This window comes from Bufo gargarizans, chromosome 7, assembly GCF_014858855.1.
Source record: "Bufo gargarizans isolate SCDJY-AF-19 chromosome 7, ASM1485885v1, whole genome shotgun sequence".
NCBI lineage: Eukaryota > Metazoa > Chordata > Amphibia > Anura > Bufonidae > Bufo > Bufo gargarizans.
In genome coordinates this window covers 64,882,922-64,906,645 of record NC_058086.1, presented here as the reverse complement: position 1 = coordinate 64,906,645, position 23,724 = coordinate 64,882,922, and the positions used below count along the sequence as shown (strand labels likewise).

General features: G+C 43.8%; 1 protein-coding gene across 1 annotated transcript in view; it reads left to right on the top strand.

Annotated features, from left to right (window-relative positions):
* Nucleotides 1-15,234: 15,234 nt before the first annotated feature.
* KIAA1614 (KIAA1614 ortholog) overlaps nt 15,235-23,724 on the top strand; it is a 49,055-nt gene continuing 40,565 nt past the window's right edge. Inside the window, exons 1-3 of the mRNA XM_044301832.1 lie at nt 15,235-15,627; nt 20,333-21,015; nt 21,102-21,165. Coding sequence (XP_044157767.1) covers nt 20,355-21,015; nt 21,102-21,165 — 725 coding nt within the window. The 5' untranslated portion in view covers nt 15,235-15,627; nt 20,333-20,354. The remainder of the gene's footprint in view (nt 15,628-20,332; nt 21,016-21,101; nt 21,166-23,724) is intronic.

Genomic DNA, 23,724 nt, shown 5'->3' with positions numbered 1-23,724 from the left:
ACCTTAGGGTGTCTACTTTCTGAAATGGGGTCATTTGTGGGGGTTTTCTACTGTCTGGGCATTGTAGAACCTCAGGAGACATGACAGGTGCTCAGAAAGTCAGAGCTGCTTCAAAAAGCGGAAATTCACATTTTTGTACCATAGTTTGTAAACGCTATAACTTTTACCCAAACCATTTTTTTTTTAATCAAAGACATGTAGAACAATAAATTTAGCGAAAAATTTATATATGGATGTCGTTTTTTTGCAAAATTTTACAGCTGAAAGTGAAAAATTTCATTTTTTTGCAAAAAAATCGTTAAATTTCGATTAATAACAAAAAAAGTTAAAATGTCAGCAGCAATAAAATACCACCAAATGAAAGCTCTATTAGTGAGAAGAAAAGGAGGTAAAATTCATTTGGGTGGTAAGTTGCATGACCGAGCAATAAACGGTGAAAGTAGTGTAGTGCAGAAGTGTAAAAAGTGGCCTGGTCATTAAGGGGGTTTCAGCTAGCGGGGTTGAAGTGGTTAACTAAAGCCCCAGTTCCAGCTACAGAAAAACATCAAAAAGCATCATGCTGCCTCCACCATGCTTCACTGTGGGTATGGTGATTTTTTCGGTGATGCGCATCGTTGGCGTTACACCAAACATACCTTTTGGAATTATGGTTCAACCTTGGTCTCATCAGATCATAACACGTTTTCCCACATCTTTTGGCAGACTTGATGTAGGTTTTGGAAAATCATAGCCAGGCTTGGATGTTTTTGTTTTGCAAGAGAAAGCTTCCATCTTGCCACCCTAACCCACAGCCCAGACATATGAAGAATACAGGAGATTGTTGTCACATGGAGAAAGCAACCAGTACTTGCCAGAAATTCCTTCAGCTCCTTTAAAGTTGCTGTAGGCCTCTTGGCAGCCTCCCGGACCAAGTTTCTTTAATTTTTGAGGGATGTTCAGTTCTTGGTGATGTCACTGTTGTGCTAAATTTTATCCACTTCTTGATGACCATCTTTACTGTGTTCCATGTTATAGCTAGTGCCTTGGGATTTCTTTGTACCCTCCTGATACCTTTCAGCAATGAGGTCCCTTTGCTGTTTATGGACCATGGCTTCTGCTGTAAACTGCAAGTAAGAAAATGTCAGGAAAATACTACTAGAAGAGCTGAACTTTATATAGGGTTAATCAGAATCACTTTAAATGATGGCAGCTGTGCACTGACTACTATTTAACATGAGTTTAAGGGCTCATTCAGATGGCCATAAGTGTTCTGCAGTCCGCAAATTGCGGATCCGCGAAACACGGATACCGGCTGTGTGCATTCTGAATTTTGCAGAACGCACAGGGCCAGCGCTGTATAGAAATGCCTATTCTTGTCCACAATAGAATAGGACATGCTCTATATTATTTGCGGAGCCACTGAACGGAACTACGGATGCGGACAGTACACTATATGCTGTCCGCATCTTCTGCAGCCCTATTTAAATGAATGGGTCCGCAACTGTTCCGCATCACCAATTATAAGAGGGTCTTCACACTTATACAACCACATTATTTTAGTTTTGTTATTTTTATTTTCTCCCTCTAAAATGAGTTCTGTTTGTTTTTCAATGGAATCGTAGAGATTATAGGTGGAAATAAATATGAAATCGTTTGTCTAGGGTCAGATTTTTTTTTAAATGACAGAAAACCTGGTATTTAAACAGGGGTGTGCAGACTTTTTATATCCACTGTACATGTGCAAAACAGGACACTTGATAAAGGTCAGGGACGGCTTGGGTGTAATTACACCTGCTCACCACTGCAGATGCAACGGCTAGAAGGTAAACAGTGAAGAGGAGGCGGCACTGGCACAGCGTGCGCCTTCTCTTCAAAGAGCTGATCGGAGTGGGTGCCGGGTGTTGGACCCCAGCCGATCTGATATTGATGACCTATCCTGAGCATAGGTCATCAATAAATATAACTTGGACAACCCCTTTAAGGAGGAGGAACTTGGCTCGAAGAGGAGGGCCTAGGCACGTGCCGCGCTATAGCCTCCCAACTGGGCACTTCAGCTTAATTTGCATATTGGATCCAACTTGTTTTTCTGGAGTACGAAACCACCAGCAAGGAATAAAAAAAAAAAAAAAAAAAAAAAAAAAAGTCTTTATTGCGGAGAATGAGCTGATTTTTAACATTAAGTACTTGTCTTCATATATGCCTTAAAATGAATGCACAGCAATAAAGAGACACCTACCGTACATCAAATATTGTCACATGTTTACGGCTTATATGTGAATATTCTATGTAATTTAAAATTAAAATAAAACACGGGGGGATGGTTTTCTGGATACAGCATAGTTTTCGGACTGTAAGGGTATGTTCATACAGTTTTTTTGTGTGCTGGAATAAAAACAAAAAGTGGAATCTGCTTCAGGATTCCTTGTGGGGGGTTTTTGGAAGCGGTTTTCATTCCGAAACCGTTTTTAATGTGTGTTTTTTTTCATCCTGCCCATTTCAATAGGAAGTTTGGATGTGGATTCTTTTTTTCTACACTGCCGTTTTTATAACCATAAGCAGAAAAAAAACTGCCTTGTAGATCAATGGAGATGATTAGCTAGTGTTTTCGGCTTGTTGTCGGGTTTGGAATCCGCACCAAAATCCACATTGAAGAAACTCAGGGTGAACATGCCCTATTAATGCACACCAGGTTTAAAGAACAGAAAATTCTACTTATTAAAGGTTTTTAATAACTGAAGACCTATCCTCTGGATAGGTCATCAGTATCTGGTCAGTGGAGGTCCTTCTCAAACAGCTGATTAGCAGTGGTCCTGGGTGTTGGACCCCCACCGATCAGATATTGATGACCAGAGGATAGGTCATCAATTTACAAAATCCTGGAAAACCTCTAAAACTTCTCTGGCAGTTTACTGAAGTGGAGGGGTCAGTGCCACTAACTTTAATACTCTAGGGTAGAGGGGGTTAATAGTTTACAGTCTGCTCCTATTAACCCTAGTGTGTCATCTGTCAACAGCAATGGCACATGTGGTCACATGATAGAAGTAATCTGCCTCCTATTATGCGTGTCTCCTGTATTGCTCTGCTGTTTGTTTTGTTTTGGTTTTTTATATTTTTTACTCTCTCCATAGCCATGACATTATACAAATACACATGCACAGCTCTGCTGCATGCATAGTACAGATATAACCAGTAACAAACTGGGGCCCACCAGTAAAATTTATTTTGGGGGCCCACCATATGGATAGATTCAAATATTACCTGCTCACACAGCAAGCAGCAAGATGCTACCAGATGACTGAATATAGAGGTCCCTGCAGCAACTTTGAGAAAGTACCGTATTTTTCGCCCCATAAGACGCACTTTTCCCCCCCAAAAGTGTGGGGGAAATGGCAGTGCGTTTTATGGGGCAATGCTGCCATTTTTACTATGCTAACAAAACTGATACATCGCCAGCTGCGATGCTGCACAGCGCTGCGATGTATCAGCAGGGAGGGAGGAGGGGCTGGAGGCCGGCAACTGCTGTTGGAATTGAGGCACTGTACTCTTACACCGGGCCCCGCCGCTCACACGTATGTGAGTGAGTGACGTTACGCTGCCGGCCGCCCTGCATGCTATGGGAGTTTGATAGTAAGTACTAGTACAGGGGATAGCGCTACTTTAACTAACGTTACCAAAAGGTTAAGGATGATTACAGTTTAAATATGAAGACTGCTGTGAGCGGGCCCTGTGTATTGGGGGGCACTGTTATGGGGGGGGGGGGGGAGGGATCTGTGGATTACATATATGCCATCCACAGATGCCCCTCCCCATAACAGTGCCATCCACAGATGCCCCTCCCCATAACAGTGCCATCCACAGATGCCCCTCCCCATAACAGTGCCATCCACAGATGCCCCTCCCCATAACAGTGCCATCCACAGATGCCCCTCCCCATAACAGTGCCATCCACAGATGCCCCTCCCCATAACAGTGCCATCCACAGATGCCCCTCCCCATAACAGTGCCATCCACAGATGCCCCTCCCCATAACAGTGCCATCCACAGATGCCCCTCCCCATAACAGTGCCATCCACAGATGCCCCTCCCCATAACAGTGCCATCCACAGATGCCCCTCCCCATAACAGTGCCATCCACAGATGCCCCTCCCCATAACAGTGCCATCCACAGATCCCCCATAACTGTGTCATCCACAGATCCCCCATAACTGTGTCATCCACAGATCCCCCATAACTGTGTCATCCACAGATCCCCCATAACAGTGTGTCATCCACAGATCCCCCCCATAACAGTGTCATCCACAGATCCCCCCCCATAACAGTGTCATCCACAGATCCCCCCCATAACAGTGTCATCCACAGATCCCCCCCATAACAGTGTCATCCACAGATCCCCCCCATAACAGTGTCATCCACAGATCCCCCCCATAACAGTGTCATCCACAGATCCCCCCCATAACAGTGTCATCCACAGATCCCCCCCATAACAGTGTCATCCACAGATCCACCCCATAACAGTGTCATCCACAGATCCCCCCCATAACAGTGTCATCCACAGATCCCCCCCATAACAGTGTATCATCCACCGATCCCCCCCATAACAGTGTGTCATCCACCGATCCCCCATAACAGTGTGTCATCCACAGATCCCCCATAACAGTGTGTCATCCACAGATCCCCCATAACAGTGTGTCATCCACAGATCCCCCATAACAGTGTCATCCACAGATCCCCTCCATAACAGTGTCATCCACAGATCCCCCATAACATTGTGTCATCCACAGACCACCATTATTTGAAAACCCACCAAAAGCACACCTTTTGGTTCAAAATATATTTTTTACTTATTTTCCTCCTCAAAAACCTAGGTGCATCTTATAGGGCGAAAAATACGGTAGGTCCTAGGGAAAAGAGGATAATGGCTAGCTTTCCTCTCTACCTAGAAGTCATCTCAGCTCTGATCGTGTCTATAATAATAAACTGGGAGTTTCTTTAATAACCTATCAAGTGTTTTATATGAACATCGGCTGGTGGAGATGCTGTACACTGAATATATGTATGTAGTGCAGTAAGTCTACTGTGTTATGTGCCATATGTGCAGGGGTGGAAGACTAGGGGCCCCCCGGGGGATTCACCTGTACCCCGTGGGCCAGTCCGAGCCTGGATATAACCCCAGCTCATTATACACACAGCACTGCTACATGTACTGGAGAAGATAAAAGACACACATAGTGCCACCAAAGCGCGACCAATATGTAAGGCTACTTTCACACTTGTGTTGTTGTTTTCTGGTATTGAGATCTGGCAGAGGATCTCAATACTGGAAAAAAAAAAAATGTCCGCTTAGTCCTCATGCATTCTTCTGTTTCGTCAGCATTCTGTTTTGTGACCGGACACAAAACCGCTGCAAGTGGTCATAAAAACGGGGGGGGGGGGGGGGGGATTGATCCGGCACTGAGAACAATGGTGACGGATCAGTCACCCATTGACTTTCATCGTATTTGTTTTTTGCCGTTTTAATTTCACACAACCGCATCCTAACGGAAAGGATGCAAAATCAAAACGGATCTGTTTAATTTCAGTATTGAGATCTTCTGCCAGATCTCAATACCGGAATTAACAACGCAAGTGTGAAAGCAGCCTAAAAAGTAATCCTAGTGAACCCAAGTAGGGCGCTGACCTCGGCTCGTGCAATCACAGGCACATGACTGGCAGGGACCATGTAGTGAATTAGCTGCACCTTACAGGAAAGCTGGTCGGTCCAGAGGAAAAGGTAATGGGAGCGCTGCTGAAGAACATGCTATGTTTATTGAAGAGAAATAGCTACGCGTTTCGATCTGGACATGACATTTTTATCAGGCTGACACTAATGATATGACTACAGATGTATCAAGAAACAACAGGAAGGTAGGTGGGGGAAAGAGTACAGCTTAAAACCATTAAAAAAAGAAAACTGTGGACATAAAATAGACCTAAAATACATTCATATAGCATACACATAAATATGTATTTTATGTCCACAGTTTTTGTTTTTTATGTTTTTTAGCTGTCCCCTTTCCCCCCTTAGGGTCAGAGGTGACTTCCTGTTATTTGCTGATATATCTGTTATGTAATTTGTGAAGTATTGAACTGACAATGATGTGACGTCCACATCGAAACGCAACAAGTAAATGAAAGCGTGTAATAACTAGCTCCTAAAGCAGAAGTTAAGCTAACCAGCTGACTGGTGACATCATCACTTTTTAAGTAGTATGGTAGGTCAAAAACTCCACACCTGTGCTTTTTGGAAGAGAAGGGCAGCCTTCCTTCATCAGGCATCGAATAAAAGGCAAACTATTTTTCCTAGCGGTTTTAGTCTTGCCGGGTTGTGGCCAGATCTCCGCTTGTCCCCATTATAGTTGATGGGGTCCGTCGGCCGGCCTTATACAGCTTCCGAAAGTGCTGGAACCAGACATCTCCAGCATGCTGTGTCGGCATATTGAGTGCTAGTGTGAAACTAGCCTAACGCTTTTAATTATAGAAGTTGGATTTACAGAGATTGTGAAATGTGCCGTGTAAATTTATCTTAAAGGGGTTCTCCAGGAATTAAGAAAATGAAAATATGTAAATATTACTTTATTATAAATATATTCCCAAATACCTTTCATTTGTTATAATGGCTTGTTTTGTCTAGGGAGCAATCATTAGGAGAAATAAAATGGCCACCGTCCTATTAGTCCACACAAACCCTGTCCTAATCACACAGCAGGACAAGTTACTTCAGAGCACTGAGCTAACAAGCTACCTCATCCTCCTCTCCGTCTGCTTGACAGGGGTTATGGTCCTGAATACAGTTTAACAAGATCTTCCTCTGAATCTCTGTAGGAACAGAGTTCATGAGGAGTCATGAGGTACAGAGAGGAGGTGGGGATGTGGCTGTGTCCCTCTGTGTGATTAGGACAGGTTTTGTGTGTACTAGTAGGACGGCGGCCATTTTATTTCTCCTAATAATTGCTCCCTAGACAAAACAAGAAAAAAAAAACTAAGATAAAAACATCCTGCACGGTATGATATACAAATCTGCGGATGTCCCTGGCCATATTATTGAAGAAAATCACGGAAATAAGATAATAATGCACTTAGTAAAGTAGATGCAAGCATTATATATGGACAAAGTCCTCACTCTGGTATGATAATATCTGAGACACTTAGCTAATATATTTTAATCAAAACACATCTGAGCCCGTCTACCAAGCGCCAAGGTGGTCTCAGGTCAGGCGGGTCCTACGCTAAACCTACCTAAGCCATTGGGCTTCTATGTTCAGAAGCGCAGACGCCGCACATATGGTGTGCTGCTCCTAGTCACCTCCATGTGCATCAAGCAACCAATGGGAAGAGTGCATTATTATCATCTTATTTCTGTGATTTTCTAGACAAAACAAGGCATTATGACTAATAAATAGATATTTGGGAATATAATAAAAAAAATATAATTAAATATTACTTTATTATATAATTTTCAATAATTCCCGGAGAACATCTTTAGAGAAATGCCTCAAGTCCGATGTTGTGAAGTTGCACGTTAGAACAATTTCTTAATGTTGCCATCACTTTCCTTTCTTAAAATGATTTTGTGATTACTAAGAAAAAAATGAGGGCAAAAGTGTCTAATGTGTGCAATGCACTTGACCCTCCCCCAGTACGGAGATTGATTTTCAGCAATGCCAGGCTAATTAGGAATTTTACAGTTCACTAACCGTGTGCGACAAGATGAGGGAAGGAACAGGCAGAGCTTTGTTATAAACACACCATAACAAGTGTCTGAGCTCGGTGCTGCGCCGTCCGCAGGCCCCAGTGAAAGTTTAGTTATCCAGGATGTTATGGTATGAATTGTTCTCTGCAGCTTTACCGAGACGTCCGGTTTAACTTGATCTAGAATCACATCTGCATCTTCTATTATAAAAAATATTGTAGAAATATCTTGAGTTTCTTTGGCACTTCTTTAGTTTGCAAGATCTCTGCTTGCTGTCATTCAGAAGGGATCTTCATTGTTTACTATCACAGGATAAAAATCTTTGACACAATGATAAATCCAGGTGTCACGGATGTAGTAGGGGAGAACACCAAAAGACAACAAGAAGGAAGGGGAAAGACACTAGGCCTCACCGCTAGGGAAGGAAAAGGGTCACCACCTATAAAACCCTGCTCCTGGCCCTAACTCCTAACCGTATGGGCACCTCTCGATGGTAAAGATACCCATACACAGGAACCTAGAAAACCCTGGTGACCCTCAGATGTCCTAAAGATAATGACAGGGCAGGGACCACCCGTTCCTTCCCTGGTGAAAGAACTAGCGTCTCACTGAGGCCTAGTAAACAACCAAGGGGGTAGGGGGGGGGGTTGATACAAAACACAACAAACGGAACACTTAACTTCTGAGGATGATGGATGAACAGGACTTCAACACGAACCACACTCCAGCTCTTCCAAGACCAAATGAAGCTATCCAGAGCAAGGAGTGATGGGAAAAGTCAGACTAAGGGTCCATTCACACGTCCATGGTGTGTTGCGGACCCGCAAATTGCGGATCTGCAACACACCCGGCCGGCACCCGCTATAGAAATGCCTATTCTTGTCTGCAGCTGCGGACAAGAATAGGACATGTTCTATCTTTTGCGGAGCTGCGGACCGGAAGTTCGGGGCCGAAACCCAGAAGTTCGGGGCCGCGCTCCGCAAATGCGGAAGCGGAGAGCACATAGGCTAGGCCCATAGAGAATGAATAGGTCCGCACCCGTTCCGCAAAATTGCAGAACGGGCGCGGACCCTTTTGCGGACGTGTGAATGGACCCCAAATAGGGCAAGGTAAAGGTCACATGATGCACACCTGAACAGGAGGTGTGGACATACCAGCAACACACAGACAAAGTGAAACTGAAAGAGGCTGTCAGATCACTAATGCGTACATAATCTTTCAGACCTTCTGAGACCTGTCACAGATGTGACACTAGGACTGATGACAGAGATATATTAGACAAGTAGATTTCTTACTGATGACAACTGACGATTGAATAGTTAGCGACTTGTTTGGCTATTTCAACATCTGCGTTGTGCTGTCTGGTTTGGAGATCTGGCACAGGTTCTCAAAACCGCAGCAACACATTCATTGTCAACGGAGACAAAACTGAACAAACCGGAACGGAGTGCGCCAGAATGCATTCCATTCCAGTTTGTTGCGTTCCCGCACTGGGCACAAAGCCGCTACAAGCAGCATTTTTTTTTGTGCCGCATGGGAAACTGAACAAGCCAGATGGCACCAAAAACCTTGTAGGTCAATGGTACCGGATCCACTTTTTTCATACACGAAAAAAAACGTCGGCGGCTATTAACTTACAATGGATCCGGTTTCTTCATTTTTGATATCATACAACCAGATCTGTTCTGAACGGATGCAGCCGTTAGGACGTTTTGCTGTGGTTATGAGATCCCCTGCCGGATCTCAAAACCGTATAGCAAAAACGCTGATGTGAAAGTAGACTTAGTGTTCAAAAGTGCTCCCATTAAACAGAGCAATGATCGCCATAGTAACCAGTAATTCGATCCTTATAAATTTGCTGCACTACACCTACACTGATCTAAAAAGGGGGTGATGACTTATTTCATGTTCAGATATGCGCTCAAGAATTTTTAAAGGATAACTGTCATATATTTTTTTATTTGCTAGTTTATTAGAGCTAGGCATGTATACCTGAGTTAGTCTGTCAATGATTGTCAAAAGATCTGTAGTTACCTTATTATAATAGCTTTCAATAATGTCTCCTGTCCCTTTTCACTGTTCCCTTAAAAGACCGTTGCTAGGGCACATCTGTCTCCCAACCTAATGTAAACAGAAGACAGAGGGGCGGTCCTTCACACTGCATGCCTGCATTAGGCTTCAGAGTGAGGAGGCGTGTTTTTCAGTAATCTAATCTGATTGGCTGGCAGGAAGCTGCTGGCTACAGCAAGTGTGAATGTGAAGTGAGGGAATGCAGTTTTGGCCTCAGAGAACTGGCAGAGGAGCCATCTTGAGAAGATCCTCATATTGTAGGATTCAAGACAGCCGTAACTAAGGGAAAAACTCAAGGAAAACAGTGGTATGTGAAGAAACTAAATATTGCTTTATGCATAATGCTGCTGCAGCAGTAACATATCCTAAAATAGATTTTTTTATGAAAACATGACAGTTATCCTTTAAGCATGCTGAAAGATCCCGATCAGTAAAAACTGAACAATTTTGTGATTGCTGGAAATTATCACACAGTGCGAAGATTGCTCTTTTGCAAACGATATTATGATTTTTTGTTCGTTCAGGCTTTGCAGTATATGTATAAGGGAAGGTTCACACCTCCATTTAAGGGCTCATGCACACGACTGTATGTATTTTGCGGTTCGCAAAACATGGATCCGCAGAAAATGTGGATTGCATCCGTGTGCATTCCGTATTTTGCAGAACGGAACAGCTGGCCCCTAATAGAACAGTCCTATCCTTGTCCGTAATACAGGACAATAATAGGATATGTTCTATTGTTTTGCGGAACAGACATACAGGAAATGGAATGCACATGGAGTAATTTCCTTCTTTTTTTTTTTTTTTGCAGCCCGATTGAAGTAAATGGTTCCGCATACGGGCCGCAAAAAAACCCTGAAGCGGACATCGAAACAAAATACGTTTGTGTGCATGAGCCCTAACTGTTCTGGCAGAGGACAGCCTGCCAGAGCTCACTGTACCCAGCTTAGGCTACTTTCACATATGTGGTACAGCCTTCCAGCAGGCTGATTCCCGACACATTTGCGCAGTAGTGGCTGGATCTCCACTGGACGCCATTATAGTTAAAGGGGCAGGCAGCCATTCCGGTACGGTGCAGAAATGCCAGAGAGCTCCGGCAGGCTGTTTTCTCCTGGATATGTGAAACTAGCCTTAGCCAGATAGGACCGTTCACCTCCAGAACCCATTGACTATAATAAAATCCTCCTGCTTTCCAGCATGAGAGTAAGGTGTCAGCTGGACATCAAACCGTTTTTTGTCCAGCCGAAACGTAGCACTCATGCCAGAAAATGGCCAGATCCCAGCTGGATCCCATTATAGTCAATGGGGTCCAGTGGTGAGCTCCAGCAGGCTGTTCTCTCAGTTAGGGCTCATGCACACGAATGTTGTTTTTGTCCACATCCGATCCTAATTTTTTTCAGGTTGGATGCGGACCCATTCACTTGAATGGGGCCGCAAAAGACAGTGTGCAATCCGCATCCGTTTGTCCGTTCTGTTGCATCTGCACAAATATAGAACATGTCATATTCTTGTCCGCATTACAGACATGGATAGGGCTGTTCAGTTCCACAAATGCACACGACCGGTATCCGTGTTTTGCAGATCACAAAACAAGCAATGGTCGTGTGCATGAGCCCTTAAACTTAGGTGTGAACCTACCCTAAGATTTATGTCTTGTACTGAGCCGTGTACCAATGAGCCCATGACTAGGACACATTTTTTAGACACCACAAATAAGCAGCAAATATTCCTGCTGAATGACTGAAAGCAGAGATCTTGAAAAATGATTACAAAATAATTCTCTATGTAAGGCAGTGTAGACTCATCCTTGACCTACCTGGAATGGCTCATATGCTGCAAAGAAGACACTGCTGCTAACTTCACCCCAGTGACCCCATATTAATTATAGCAGCCACAGTTTCACTTATGTAAATGGACCAATTAGTAAGAACATTAAAAGCACCAACAGGTAAATCCCACAACCTCTCCATCCCGAATAGTCTCACCTTGGCTAATGTTCTTTCACACACTCGGGGCCGGATCCGGCATTAATGCATTTCAATGGGAAAAAATGCTGGTTCCGGCATTCGGGCAAGTGTTCCGTAGCATGCTGCGGTATTATCTCTGTCCTGAAAAGGCAAAAAGACTGAACTGATGCATCCTGAACGGATTTCTCTCCATTCAGAATGCATTAGGATAAAACTGATCAGTTATTTTCCAGTATTGAGCCCCTAGGACGGAACTCAATGCCGGAAAAGAATAAGGCTAGTCTGAAAGTACCCTAAGCAGGGCTAAGTGTGGCTTGAACCTGGATAGGAGACTATACCTGGAAGTTCTTCAAGTTAATGCGGTGGAAGCAGGAAAAATTGGTAAGCATGAGGATCTGAGCAACTTTTACAAGAGCCAAATTGTAATGGTGAGATGACTGGGTCAAAACATCTCCAAAATGTCAGGTCTGGTTGTGTGTTCCCTGTACACAGTGGTTAGTAACTACCTACCAAAAGTGGTGCAAAGAAGGACAAACCAGTGACAGAGAGTGAAGGCTAGACTGTGTTTGCCGATCCTACAGAAAAGCTACTATAGCACAAGCTGCTAAAAAAAGTTAATGCTGGTTAAGTAGTGAATCAACAGCAAACCAGTCAGAGCAACCAAACTGACCCGTGTCCACCACCATCTACAATAGGCAAGTGAACATCAGGGCTAGACCATGGAGCAATGGAAGAAAGAGGCCTGGTCTGATGAATCACATTTTCCTTTACATCCCGTGGACAGCAGGATGGGTATCACAGTGCACTATGGGAAGAAGAAAAGCTAGCAGAAGCAGTGTGATGCTCTGGGTAATGTTTAACGGGTAAACCTGGGGTCCTGGCATTGGTGTGGATGTTACTTTGATATGTGTCATCTACTTACAGTTGCAAGAAAAAGTATGTGAACCCTTTGGAATGATATGGATTTCTGCACAAATTGGTCATAAAATGTGATCTGATCTTCATCTAAGTCACAACAATAGACAATCACAGTCTGCTTAAACTAATAACACACAAAGAATTAAATGTTACCATGTTTTTATTGAACACACCATGTAAACATTCACAGTGCAGGTGGAAAAAGTATGTGAACCCCTAGACTAATGACATTTTCAAGAGCTAATTGGAGTGAGGTGTCAGCCAACTGAAGTCCAATCAATGAGATGAGATTGGAGGTGTTAATTACAGCTGCCCTATAAAAAACACACACCAGTTCTGGGTTTGCTTTTCACAAGAAGCATTGCCTGATGTGAATGATGCCTCGCACAAAAGAGCTCTCAGAAGACCTACGATTATAAATTGTTGACTTGCATAAAGCTGGAAAGGGTTATAAAAGTATCTCCAAAAGCCTTGCTGTTCATCAGTCCACAGTAAGACAAATTGTCTATAAATGGATAAAGTTCAGCACTGCTGCTACTCTCCTTAGGAGTGGCCGTCCTGTAAAGATGACTGCAAGAGCACAGCGCAGACTGCTCAATGAGGTGAAGAAGAATCCTAGAGTGTCAGCTAAAGACTTACAAAAGTCTCTGGCATATGCTGACATCCCTGTTAGCGAATCTACGATACGTAAAACACTAAACCAGAATGGATTTCATGGGAGGAGACCACAGATTTTTGTGTGTTATTAGTTTAAGCAGACTGTGACTGTCTATTGTTGTGACTTAGATGAAGATCAGATCACATTTTATAAACAATTTGTGCAGAAATCCATATTATTCCAAAGGGTTCACATACTTTTTCTTGCAACTGCAAATATAGTTGCAAACCAATTATGTCCCTTCATGGCAGCAGTGTTTACTAATGTCCCTGCCACACTGCAAAAATTGTTCAGGAATGGTTTAAGGAACAGACCTCATGGTGCTGACTTGGCCTCCAAATTCTCCAGATCACAATCGTTTGTAGGATGTGCTGGAAAGACAAGTCTGATCCATGCAGGCTCCACCTAACTAATTAAAGGATTTCATGGATTTGCTGCTGGATACCAAAAGATACCTTTAGCAGTCTTGTGGAGTCTATGTCTTGACCAGCCAGAGGTCTGGATTGGTGGTACAAGGAGGGCCGACACAATTATAAGAAGGTAGTTTTATTGTCATAGCTCAGTGTTCCTCAACTCCAGTCCTCAGGGCCCACCTGCCGGTCATGTTTTCAGGATTTCTTTAATATTGAGCAGGTGATATAATTAGTGCATCAAGACTTACCACATGGTATTCATTCTGTGGGATATTCTTAAATCATAACGGGTAGTTGGGCCCTGAGGACTAGAGTTGAGGAACACTGTCATAGCTGATCAGTGCATGTGACCGGGTTGATCCTCTGTCCTGCTCTGTGCGAGGGTATATATAAGCCAGTAAAGACTGAAACCTTGAACCTACCATTTGTTGAGACTCGCACATCCCCATATTATTTGTCAATTAGCATGTCACTTGAGAAGGCTGAATGACATGCAAGGTGGCAGTAAGAGATGTTTTAGGATTGTTTTTCTTGTATGTACTAAACATTTTTAATAAAAACAAAATAAAAAATGATTGATGTCACTAATTGTAAAAGGAAACAAATGACAGTGTTCGGCTGCGAGAACTATAAGGTTAACCAGGGATGAGAAATCTGCCTCTGTGTAATTAGTCTCAGACCTCATGCACACAATGGATCATCCAGATCCTGAATACGATGTCACTACAGCACCATGGTGGTAAACTCATAACCGTTCTAAGGTCACAAGACCTGGATTTACCCAGTTCTGCTGGACAGAACTTACATCACCACAGACCCCTACTGTAAAGTTTGGTTCACTTGCCTGGGGACAGTGTCTTTTGACTGTCTAACATCTGTCTGAAACAAACTTAACTTAATTGTTTGTCTTAGTGTTTTAAAAGAGGAAAAAAATGACTTTACAGAAGGTCAAAACGTGAAGAGCATCGGACTTGACCAACTGCTATGCTTTGGAAGCTCATATTTAGCAGAATGAGGCTTGTAGAAGACCCTGGTGTTGGGTAGACAATCAGACGTGTATGAACTTGTTACATTGTGGATTGCATTTCATTAGAGGGACACATTCTGAATCCTGGTGAAAAACATTGGATTCTCTTATTTTTTTACAAAAATACTTAGACTTGTGTCAAGCGTGAGATTCAGTTACCTGTATGAACAAAGATTAAAAAAGTGAAACAGCTTTCCAAGTATTTCTGAGTTTAGTTTTCTCTTCTCGCTCTTCCCTCCCTTTTCACTAGATAAAACCCCCTTTCTCAATGTGTCTTAGAAGAAGACTATAATTACAGGCATCTTCCCCCCTGAAGAGCTAGCCTGCAGCTACAAGACTTCTAGCCCCGGCTCCAAAAGCCAGCTGTGAGCATGTGTACAAGGGCTGGTTAGATATTGACTGAGAAGTATACATTTACTGGGGCAGAGAGGGGGTGAGAGTTTCATTCAGAGGAGGAGGGAAGGAGAGAGGAGGTCACACAGGCAGAGTGAAGGAAGGAGGGGAGGGAGCTATGGCCAGTGAAGGAGACACAGGATGATATGGAAGCAATGTGAGCTCCAAAATATCACTGAAAAGCCAGGATCAGAGCTACTGATAGAAGTCGTGTTTTTACCCTGGCACATCTGGCACTGGCAGCTGTGTATGTTCGAAGCTGGGATGGAAAGCAGCAGCTGAAGCCGCCAGGATCATCGTCTTCTGCTCCCCTCAGAGATGTGCCAGGGAGTCAGCCATAGCAGAGAGCTGTGTGCTTTACCATCTCAAGACTCCTGGAGCAAAAGCCAGGTGTGCCAGCGGGCTGCAGAGGACCACAAGGGCCGCAACAACACATGGAGACAGAGGAGGACTCCGGGGACACTGGACAACTGGTAAGGAAGGCAGTTGTGGCCTACGTTACCCAGAGAAAGCCTCTCTGTCATCCATGCCGTATGTAACACCCCAGCTAAATTTTGAGGCTGAGTAGAAAAGTGGTTTTCTAAAGGGTTAAAGTCCCATCTTATTACTCAGAAGGTCTGGAAAGTGTCAGACCAGTGGCACAGAACTCTTTTTTGTGTGTGAATGTCTGCACTGCACAGTTATTTTAACTCTTTCTACCCTGCTGAGGCCCAGTCCTGGTAAACCCACAGCGTGTGCGCTGATGTTCCCTTGGCGCTCAGCTATCGTAACACCAGTGCGCGTGGTGAATAGTTTTCTTCATGAATTCCTTTCTCCTTCCATAAACCTGTAGGAGAAAAAAAAAAATATGGATTCCTTCTAAGGAAGAATAAGAAAAGTCCTGTTGCTTTTGCAGTGCAGAACTTCTAATATCCACCGCCTAAAAACATATCGTCATATTACTGGTTTGTAAGACGTTTTTCCCATAGGGCCAGTCTGGGATTATACATATTTTGTGGCCGTATTTTGTATGCTCTATTTTGTGTTACACACTTATAAGCCACCTTTATCCTAGAAGACAAGATGGTGCTAACCATGAAAGAGCTTAAAAAAATGCCACATACAGTAGGCACATTAAGGTAAGTGAGCAGTGATGGCACAGGAGAGCGCTCAATCCATGGGCTTCATCAAGTGCCCATGTTTGATATTGAATACTGATAAACCAGGCGCAAGGGCTAGTTCAGCTGAATATAACAACTTTCACTTAGCGTTCTGTTGCTTTATTCTGGAGAAAAAGTACTTTTAATCCATACGCCAATGAGCAGTGAAGTGCACTGAGGGCGGGCCCAAGCTACTCTGTGCACCTTTGCTCCGCCAGCCCCTCCCTCTCCTTCTTGATTGACAGGGACAGGTAAGGTGACGATGCAGCAACCTGCTCCTGTCAATCAAGAAGTGGAAGGACGGACTGGCAGAGGAAGCAAAAGGAGTAAGGGTGCACAGAGTGGTTTGAGTGTGTCCTCAGTGCACTTACCTGCTCATTTGCATATGGATTAACAGTACCTTTTTCTCCAGAATAAAGTGATGGATCACTAAGTAAAAGGTATCATTTCATTCAGCAGGGCTAAACCAGCAAGGAATTGTGCCTGGTTTAAAGGAGTTGTGTCATATCAGACAATGGGGGCATATTACTGGGATATGCCCCCATTGTCTGATAGGTGCAGGGTCCACCTCTTCAAAATGGAGCCTTGAAAGTCGGCTCCGTCGGCCGGTAGAAATGAATGAGAGTGGTGGCCGCGCAAGGGCAGGGCGCCCTCCATTATTCCTATGGAGCCACGAAAATAGCCGAGCACTGGCTCAGCGATTTCCGTCAGCCCCAAATAAATGAATGGAAGCGCTTGTGCGGCCACCGCTTCAATTATATTCTCAGAGGTGACGGAAATATATTTTCGGCAGGCCTATAGAAATGAATAGACGGCGGCCTTACTTGAGCGGTGCTCCCTCCGCGACATTCAAGGCTCTGTTTACGCGATAAGTGAGGATTCCAGAGGTCGGACCCACACCTATCAGACAAAGGGGGCATATCCTAGCAATAGGTAGGGCTAGCTCTGCATAATTTAATCAACCTTTTATTGATGCTTCATCCTGGTGAAAAACTATTTGAATACATATGCAAATTAGCTGTTAAGTGCATTGAGGGCAGGCCCAAGCTCCGTAACTGCATCCTAGCTCCACCGCCTTCCTCTGCCAGCGCCTCCCATTCCTTGATTGACAGCCCTAGGTTCCTACATTGTCATCTTGTTTGGTCCTGAAATCTCACATCTACCTTGTCCATTAGAACATTAGTGCATGTGGAATACAGATCTTTGCTGCTGGACCAGCATAACCATTCCCCTTTCTAAAGGTCTTTCCCCCTTTTTAAGGCCCACACCACTTTTTTATTTTTTTTTTTTACAGCACTTTGCCATTTACAAGGCTCTTCCTTACCCTAATAATCTTAAGGAAGCAGAGATACTGGAGGGGGGACCTGTAGCAAAGGCACTAAGAGGGAGATGGGAAGTGTAGCACAGTCACTAGAGGGGAGACCTGGAACAGAGGCACTATAAAGAGACACTAGGTGAGGGTACATGGATCACTAGAGGGATGAAGAACCTGGAGCAGAGGCATTAGAAGGGCGGGGAACCTGGAGCACAGGCAGTAGAGGGGAGGACCAGGATGGGAGGCACTATAAGGAGGCTCTAGAGTGGGGAACCCGGAGCAAAGACACTATAACGAGGAACCTGTAGTAAAGGCACAAGATGTTGGGAACCTAGAGTAAAGGCATTATATGAGGCAACCTTGAGCAGAGGCATTATATGAGGCAACCTAGAGCAGAGGCACTATAAGGAGGAACCTGGAGTACAGGCACCAGAGGGGGGAACCTGGAGCAAAGGCATCATAGGGAGCAACCTAGAGCAGAGGCAGCTAGCATTACCTGACAGATCCAACCTTAGCTGTACTTGACAGACCTAACAACAGGCAGTAAGACAGTTTACATTGCTGTAATTACAGAATGTGAGTCTTGGCGCCGGGGATTAGTCTGATGATGTAGCATCCAAGTGCCACGCACAGGAGCACTGAATTCTCAGAAGGTTCTGGGAGACTTGTGTTGCACCCTGGAGACTTCTTCCCGGAGCCCCCTGAACCTTCAGGGAGGGTTGGCAAGTATGTTGTAAGTTATGTCAAAGATAGATATGAATACAACTATTTGACATATCCTAGTTACAGGTGCAGTATCACATGTGAAGTAAGCTCCTATAAATACACCAGACGCATGATTACATTGTCTAGACCAGGCTGAAAAATTGTACTTTGTAGAATACACTTCGTAGATACAGGCTCCCAGTGTGTCGGGCTCAAATTATTTTGTACAAAATGATTTGCCAAGCATCTCTAATTTATAAGTATTTATAAGTATAGCACTAGCAATTATTATGCATTTTTGTACTTTATTTGGTTTGCAGAGAGCTGTTGCATTGCATGTTTTGTTTTACAATGTAAATAGCCATTACAAGTGGAAGTAAGAAAAATCAGGATTGACCAATGTAGGTGGATTGTTAAAGTGCTAGCATACAAACTCAAAGTGATCTCATGGTCAATATTGATCCTCTCTGTTATTGGTCATTGTGGCAAATGAGGTTGAAAGGTGACAGTGGTTACGTCACAATATACACAGAACCTGAGGATATCTCTGCCTTCTGTATAATTTAAAATCTATTTGATCAAGATTAAAGAGTTATATGGGAATTTGATATTGATGGTTAATATCAGATCGGCGGGGGGCCAACTCCCCAGACCCCCACGATCAGCTGTTCAAAGAGACCACAGTGCTCCGTGAATGCTTAGGCCTTTTCCTAGGCCTGTGATGTTACCGTCCATCAGTCCCATGGCCTAGGCACAGCTTAGTCCCATTCAAGTGAACGGAGCTGAGCCGCAATACCAAGTACAGCTGCTATACAATGCAAGGCACTGTGCTTGGCAAGCTATGAAGATTGCCACAGCTCTCATCGGAGCTCCTGAAGATAGGCCATCAATGTCAAATTCCTGGATAACCCCTTTAAACAATTTCTTCCTTGAATGACAAATGCTTCTACTGAGCAAACAACTTTTTGGTTTACCAAGTACTTGCAAGTTCCTCAGGAGGAATGCTTTGATGCTCTATTCACAGCTGAACTATTCAGAAGTTGTAAAGCGGCTGTAGGGTAGACTTTAAAATAGAATAACAAGTGTTCTTTTGGATTTTATAAGCATAAGTGTGTCTTCAAGACTGTTGTTTAACCTCAAATGCTACATCTGAGGTTCACGGTACTAGATTTATTTAAATAGCCCAGATGCACATCAATCTAACCACTCATAGACTATGTCCACCTTTGAAGCCAATAGTTTTACTTTCTCCATCCCAACTGAAATGAAAAATGAACCAACTTTGAAAAGCTTTTCTTTTAAAATCTACTGTGTTGTGTCTACAGCTGCTGTACAGATCTATGTCACCATGGTAACAGACAACATAAACACATCTGTAGGTCTGATCCTGCAGTCAAACTCTCTTCCTCACGTCCCCTATTTTTGGTAACATACCTAGAATACCATGAAGTATGGAAAGATAAAAGGGACTATGACTGGAGGTTCTTGAGCCTACTGAAAAATCTGTAACCTTCCCCCACCTACCACGGCCATTAATAATACTGGTGTCTTATGTGGCAGAGGGGCTGTGGGCTTCTTTAAGCACCAGAACCCTGCTACCTGTCACCCCCTAAAGCTACACCCCTCATCAGACTACATAGTGTTTCTTTGTAGCCTGTAACAATGAAGACACTTTGGTTGCGAAGGTAGACATATCCTTTAAGATAAAGTACTGCTATGTGCTATGGGACTTGTGGATTAACTATATCAGCATGTATTTTTAATTTATAAAAAAAAACTGATAAATCCTCATACATTTGCTTAAAAATGTCAACTAATTGTTTTCATCATAGCCATAATCAGTATGATAATGCGTTTCTGAGGTTCATCACTGATAGTAATATACACGTATCGCCAAATGTAATCTAGTCGCTTTAGATGAAGGAGGACCGTGTCCTCCTAGCATATTGGTACAATTAAAAACATATTTTTTTCACCTTGTTGTTGTGCATTACTCAGATATCCCTTTTAAATTTGCAGATAAAATCTGATTGTAGAAAAGATGGAGATGGAGGTTAATGCAGGAGAGTGTGTGTCCCCGAGGAGATCCACAGGACGGGCAAATAAATCCCCCAGAAAAGTAAGACCTGCAAGTGGAAACTCTCGAGACACTGAACAAACTGACAAGTCAGGGAGGCATGAAGAAAAAGGGATGAAGACATCTGTGCTACAGGGAAAGGTGAAAGCCCTGAAGGAAAAACAGATCAAGGAGAAGGAACCAAGACACTCCGAGAGTCGTGGAACAAGTGAAGGTGACATTTCTGAAGATGCCCTGGTTTCTCCACAGCTTCGTACGTACCTAACTGAAGACCTGTTGGACTGTCAAAAGCAAGATGTGTGGGGAACTGATGAGCTTTGGGAGACTTGTGGATCTTCCTTGAATTACTACAGTAGCTGCCAAACAGAAAACGTGTCCAACTCTGTTCCTGTTGATGAGAACTCTTCACAATTCTGTCCTCATGACTGCTTGCACTCTTCATGTGACAATCCCTGCAGTACCCCATGCACTACAGGGGACCCCCACTGCTCGCTGAGTCTGGCCGAGCGAGTGGAGAGAAACCGGCTGGAGCTGAGATGCAAATTAAACAGAACCGCATGTCACAGCCTGGACAATACAAATGGTGATCTGCCCAGCCAAGGACACGTCTCCAAAGATGTCAGCTGTGAGTACAGATGTAGGAGACACTGGCTAGAGTGCAATGTTGCATACATATACATTGTACAGAATGGCTGTTGTTTTGTATTGCAGGGTTGTTCCCCGGCGAGACAGATGCTGATTCTGGGGTATCTATACCCATAATAGATGATGGCAGGTGAGTAGCAAAACTGGCGAATATCATTTAATGCCAGAGCCACCATTTAGGGGTTGCAAAAACGGCTACACTGTGTGAAAACCTTGAAAGACAGCATCCTAGACCTCCTCTTCCCATTTTTCTAGGTGGGATTTTCTATTGAAAGTGGTTGTGTGAGAATACATATAAAAACAGCGGCATAACTAGTCCCCCAGTTCTGCGGCTAGTCAAGATCACTTTCTTAGACCAGGATAGCCAACGTCATTGTATAATACTCTTGAAGGGGCCCTGCACAATAAAATCTTTTAGTCCTCCTCCCAGGCAGGCCCGTTCTAGATTTGGCCCCATAGCAGCCGCTTCCCCTGCTTCCACTATAGCTATGCCCCTGATAAAAAAAACATGGTTGCTTTCGTCTATTTGAGAGAAGGGGACTGTGTTTCAACTGCCCATTGGGCAAGAGTGGCGCTGTTTATGGAAAAAAGTCATGTTTCTCTAATCCCATACACCCATTTAAAGTGGAAATCTACCATTACACATCATCTGGTTGCCAGGAAGATGCCAACAATTGTATAGCAGACATAACACTATGTGACTCTCCCCAACTACTTTAGGGCTAGTAGTAGTTACCAAACCATTGATGTCAGCAATTTTCAGCTACCAGAGTTTACTCGGTTCGATAGTTGTACAGGTCCAGACTCACAGCCCCCTCCTATGCCATCCCTGTGCGGTTTAGGGTAGTATTCCCTTATGATTCCATTTAAATAATATTTTTGGAGCAATCAAGGTATGGACTGTTCAAGTACATTGCATAGACTAGTGGCGTATCATGTGTGAAAGTAGTTTATGCAGAAATTACCTGCACAGCAGTCTTAGATGCCGTATACCCACTGACGAGCAAAAGGGTAACAATGTTTTGAACCTTCGACTTTCAGGCTCCATATCTCACCATCCACTACAGCTTCGAACGTGAGACTACCATCATTTATAGACAATCATTTTGGCTATCTCATACAACAATTGGGCTTACAACTATTTAGCATATGATTAGTTAGGTAGATTCTTGTCCTGTAACTGCATTGTTATTGTTTTGCTCCTAAAATTAAAAATAATTTTTGGGGGTATTTTGTAAATCCACCTTTGGCTTTCAATACTGCCTGAATCCTTCTGGGCATGCTCTCGATCAGATTCAAGCGTGTCTCAACTGAAATTTGTTCCCAGGTCTCTTCTACACGTTCCTAATGTTGGTGCATTGGTCGACTCAGGGTACAAATACAGTTTTTTCGTCAACTCTACCCACAAGTGTTCAATTGCGTTGAGGTCTGGGGACTGTGGGGGCCAATCCAGCACCTCAACTATATTGTTATTAAACCATTTCTTTGTCCAATCTCGACCTATGCTTTGGGTCATTGAGTCAAAGAAAAAGATTGTTCCACCACCAGGAGCAAAACAGTAACAATGCAGTTACATGACAAGAATCTGCATAACTAATCATATGCTAAATAGTTGTAAGTCCAATTTATGTATGAGATAGCCAAGATGAGGGTCTATAAAATAATGAGGGTCTCACATTCGAAGCTGTAGTGGATGGTGAGATATGAAGCCTGAGAATAAAAAGTTCAAAACATTGTTACCCTTTTTGCTCATCAGTGTATATGTCGTATATGGTTTTATTTAGTTATTTTGGATGTGCTGCTTTAAGGACCATTATGTACTTGTGATTACAGGTTTAGCTGGCGCGTGCACATTGTATTTCCTTTGCTATGGACAAACCCAAAAGCGGTTTTCCAGGTTTTTGATATTAATGATCTATTCTCATGGTAGGTCATCAATATCTGATCAGTGGGGGTCTGACACTCTGCTCCCCCACCGATCATCTGTTCCCTGTAGCCTCCGGCACTGGAATTAGCACTGTGAATAGAACAGGCAGCACAGCCCTGTACAAAGTGTAGTGGCCGTGCTTTGGTTGCTGCAGTAACCCGGCATGACCACTAGACTTTGATTGGACCTGTGCTTCCTGTTCCATTAACAGTGCTAGTTCCAGCACCGGAGGCTGCAGGGAACAGCTGACCGGTGAGGGTGCGGGGTGTCTGGCCCCCAGTGATCGGATATTGATGACCTATCCTGGGGATAGGTCCTCAATATCAGGAACCTGAAAAAACCCTTTAAACTTTGTTTCTGTCTTTGGGGCAGACCTTAGCACTAGTGTTGATCGAGCATGCTCGGCCGAACACCAGTTCGGCTTGAGCATCGCAATGCTCGGCACATCGCGGTATTCGGCCGAATACCGCGTGTGCACAAGCGCAATGCTCGAGTCTCCTCCCCGCACACTTGTTGGCTGCTACTGCCACTTACTGTAATGCCGTAGCCATGTTGGTTACTGCACCTGGACTTTCTCAAGCACCATCAGCTAGCACATCCACTTCTGTGTCCCAGCGCAGCGTACAGATGTCCATACCCCAGGCCTTTGAACGAAAGCGCAAATACCCAGCCACCCACCCACAGGCCATAGCATTAAATGTGCACCTTTCCAAATTGCTGGCCCTGGAAATGTTGGCATTTAGGCTTGTGGACACTGAGACT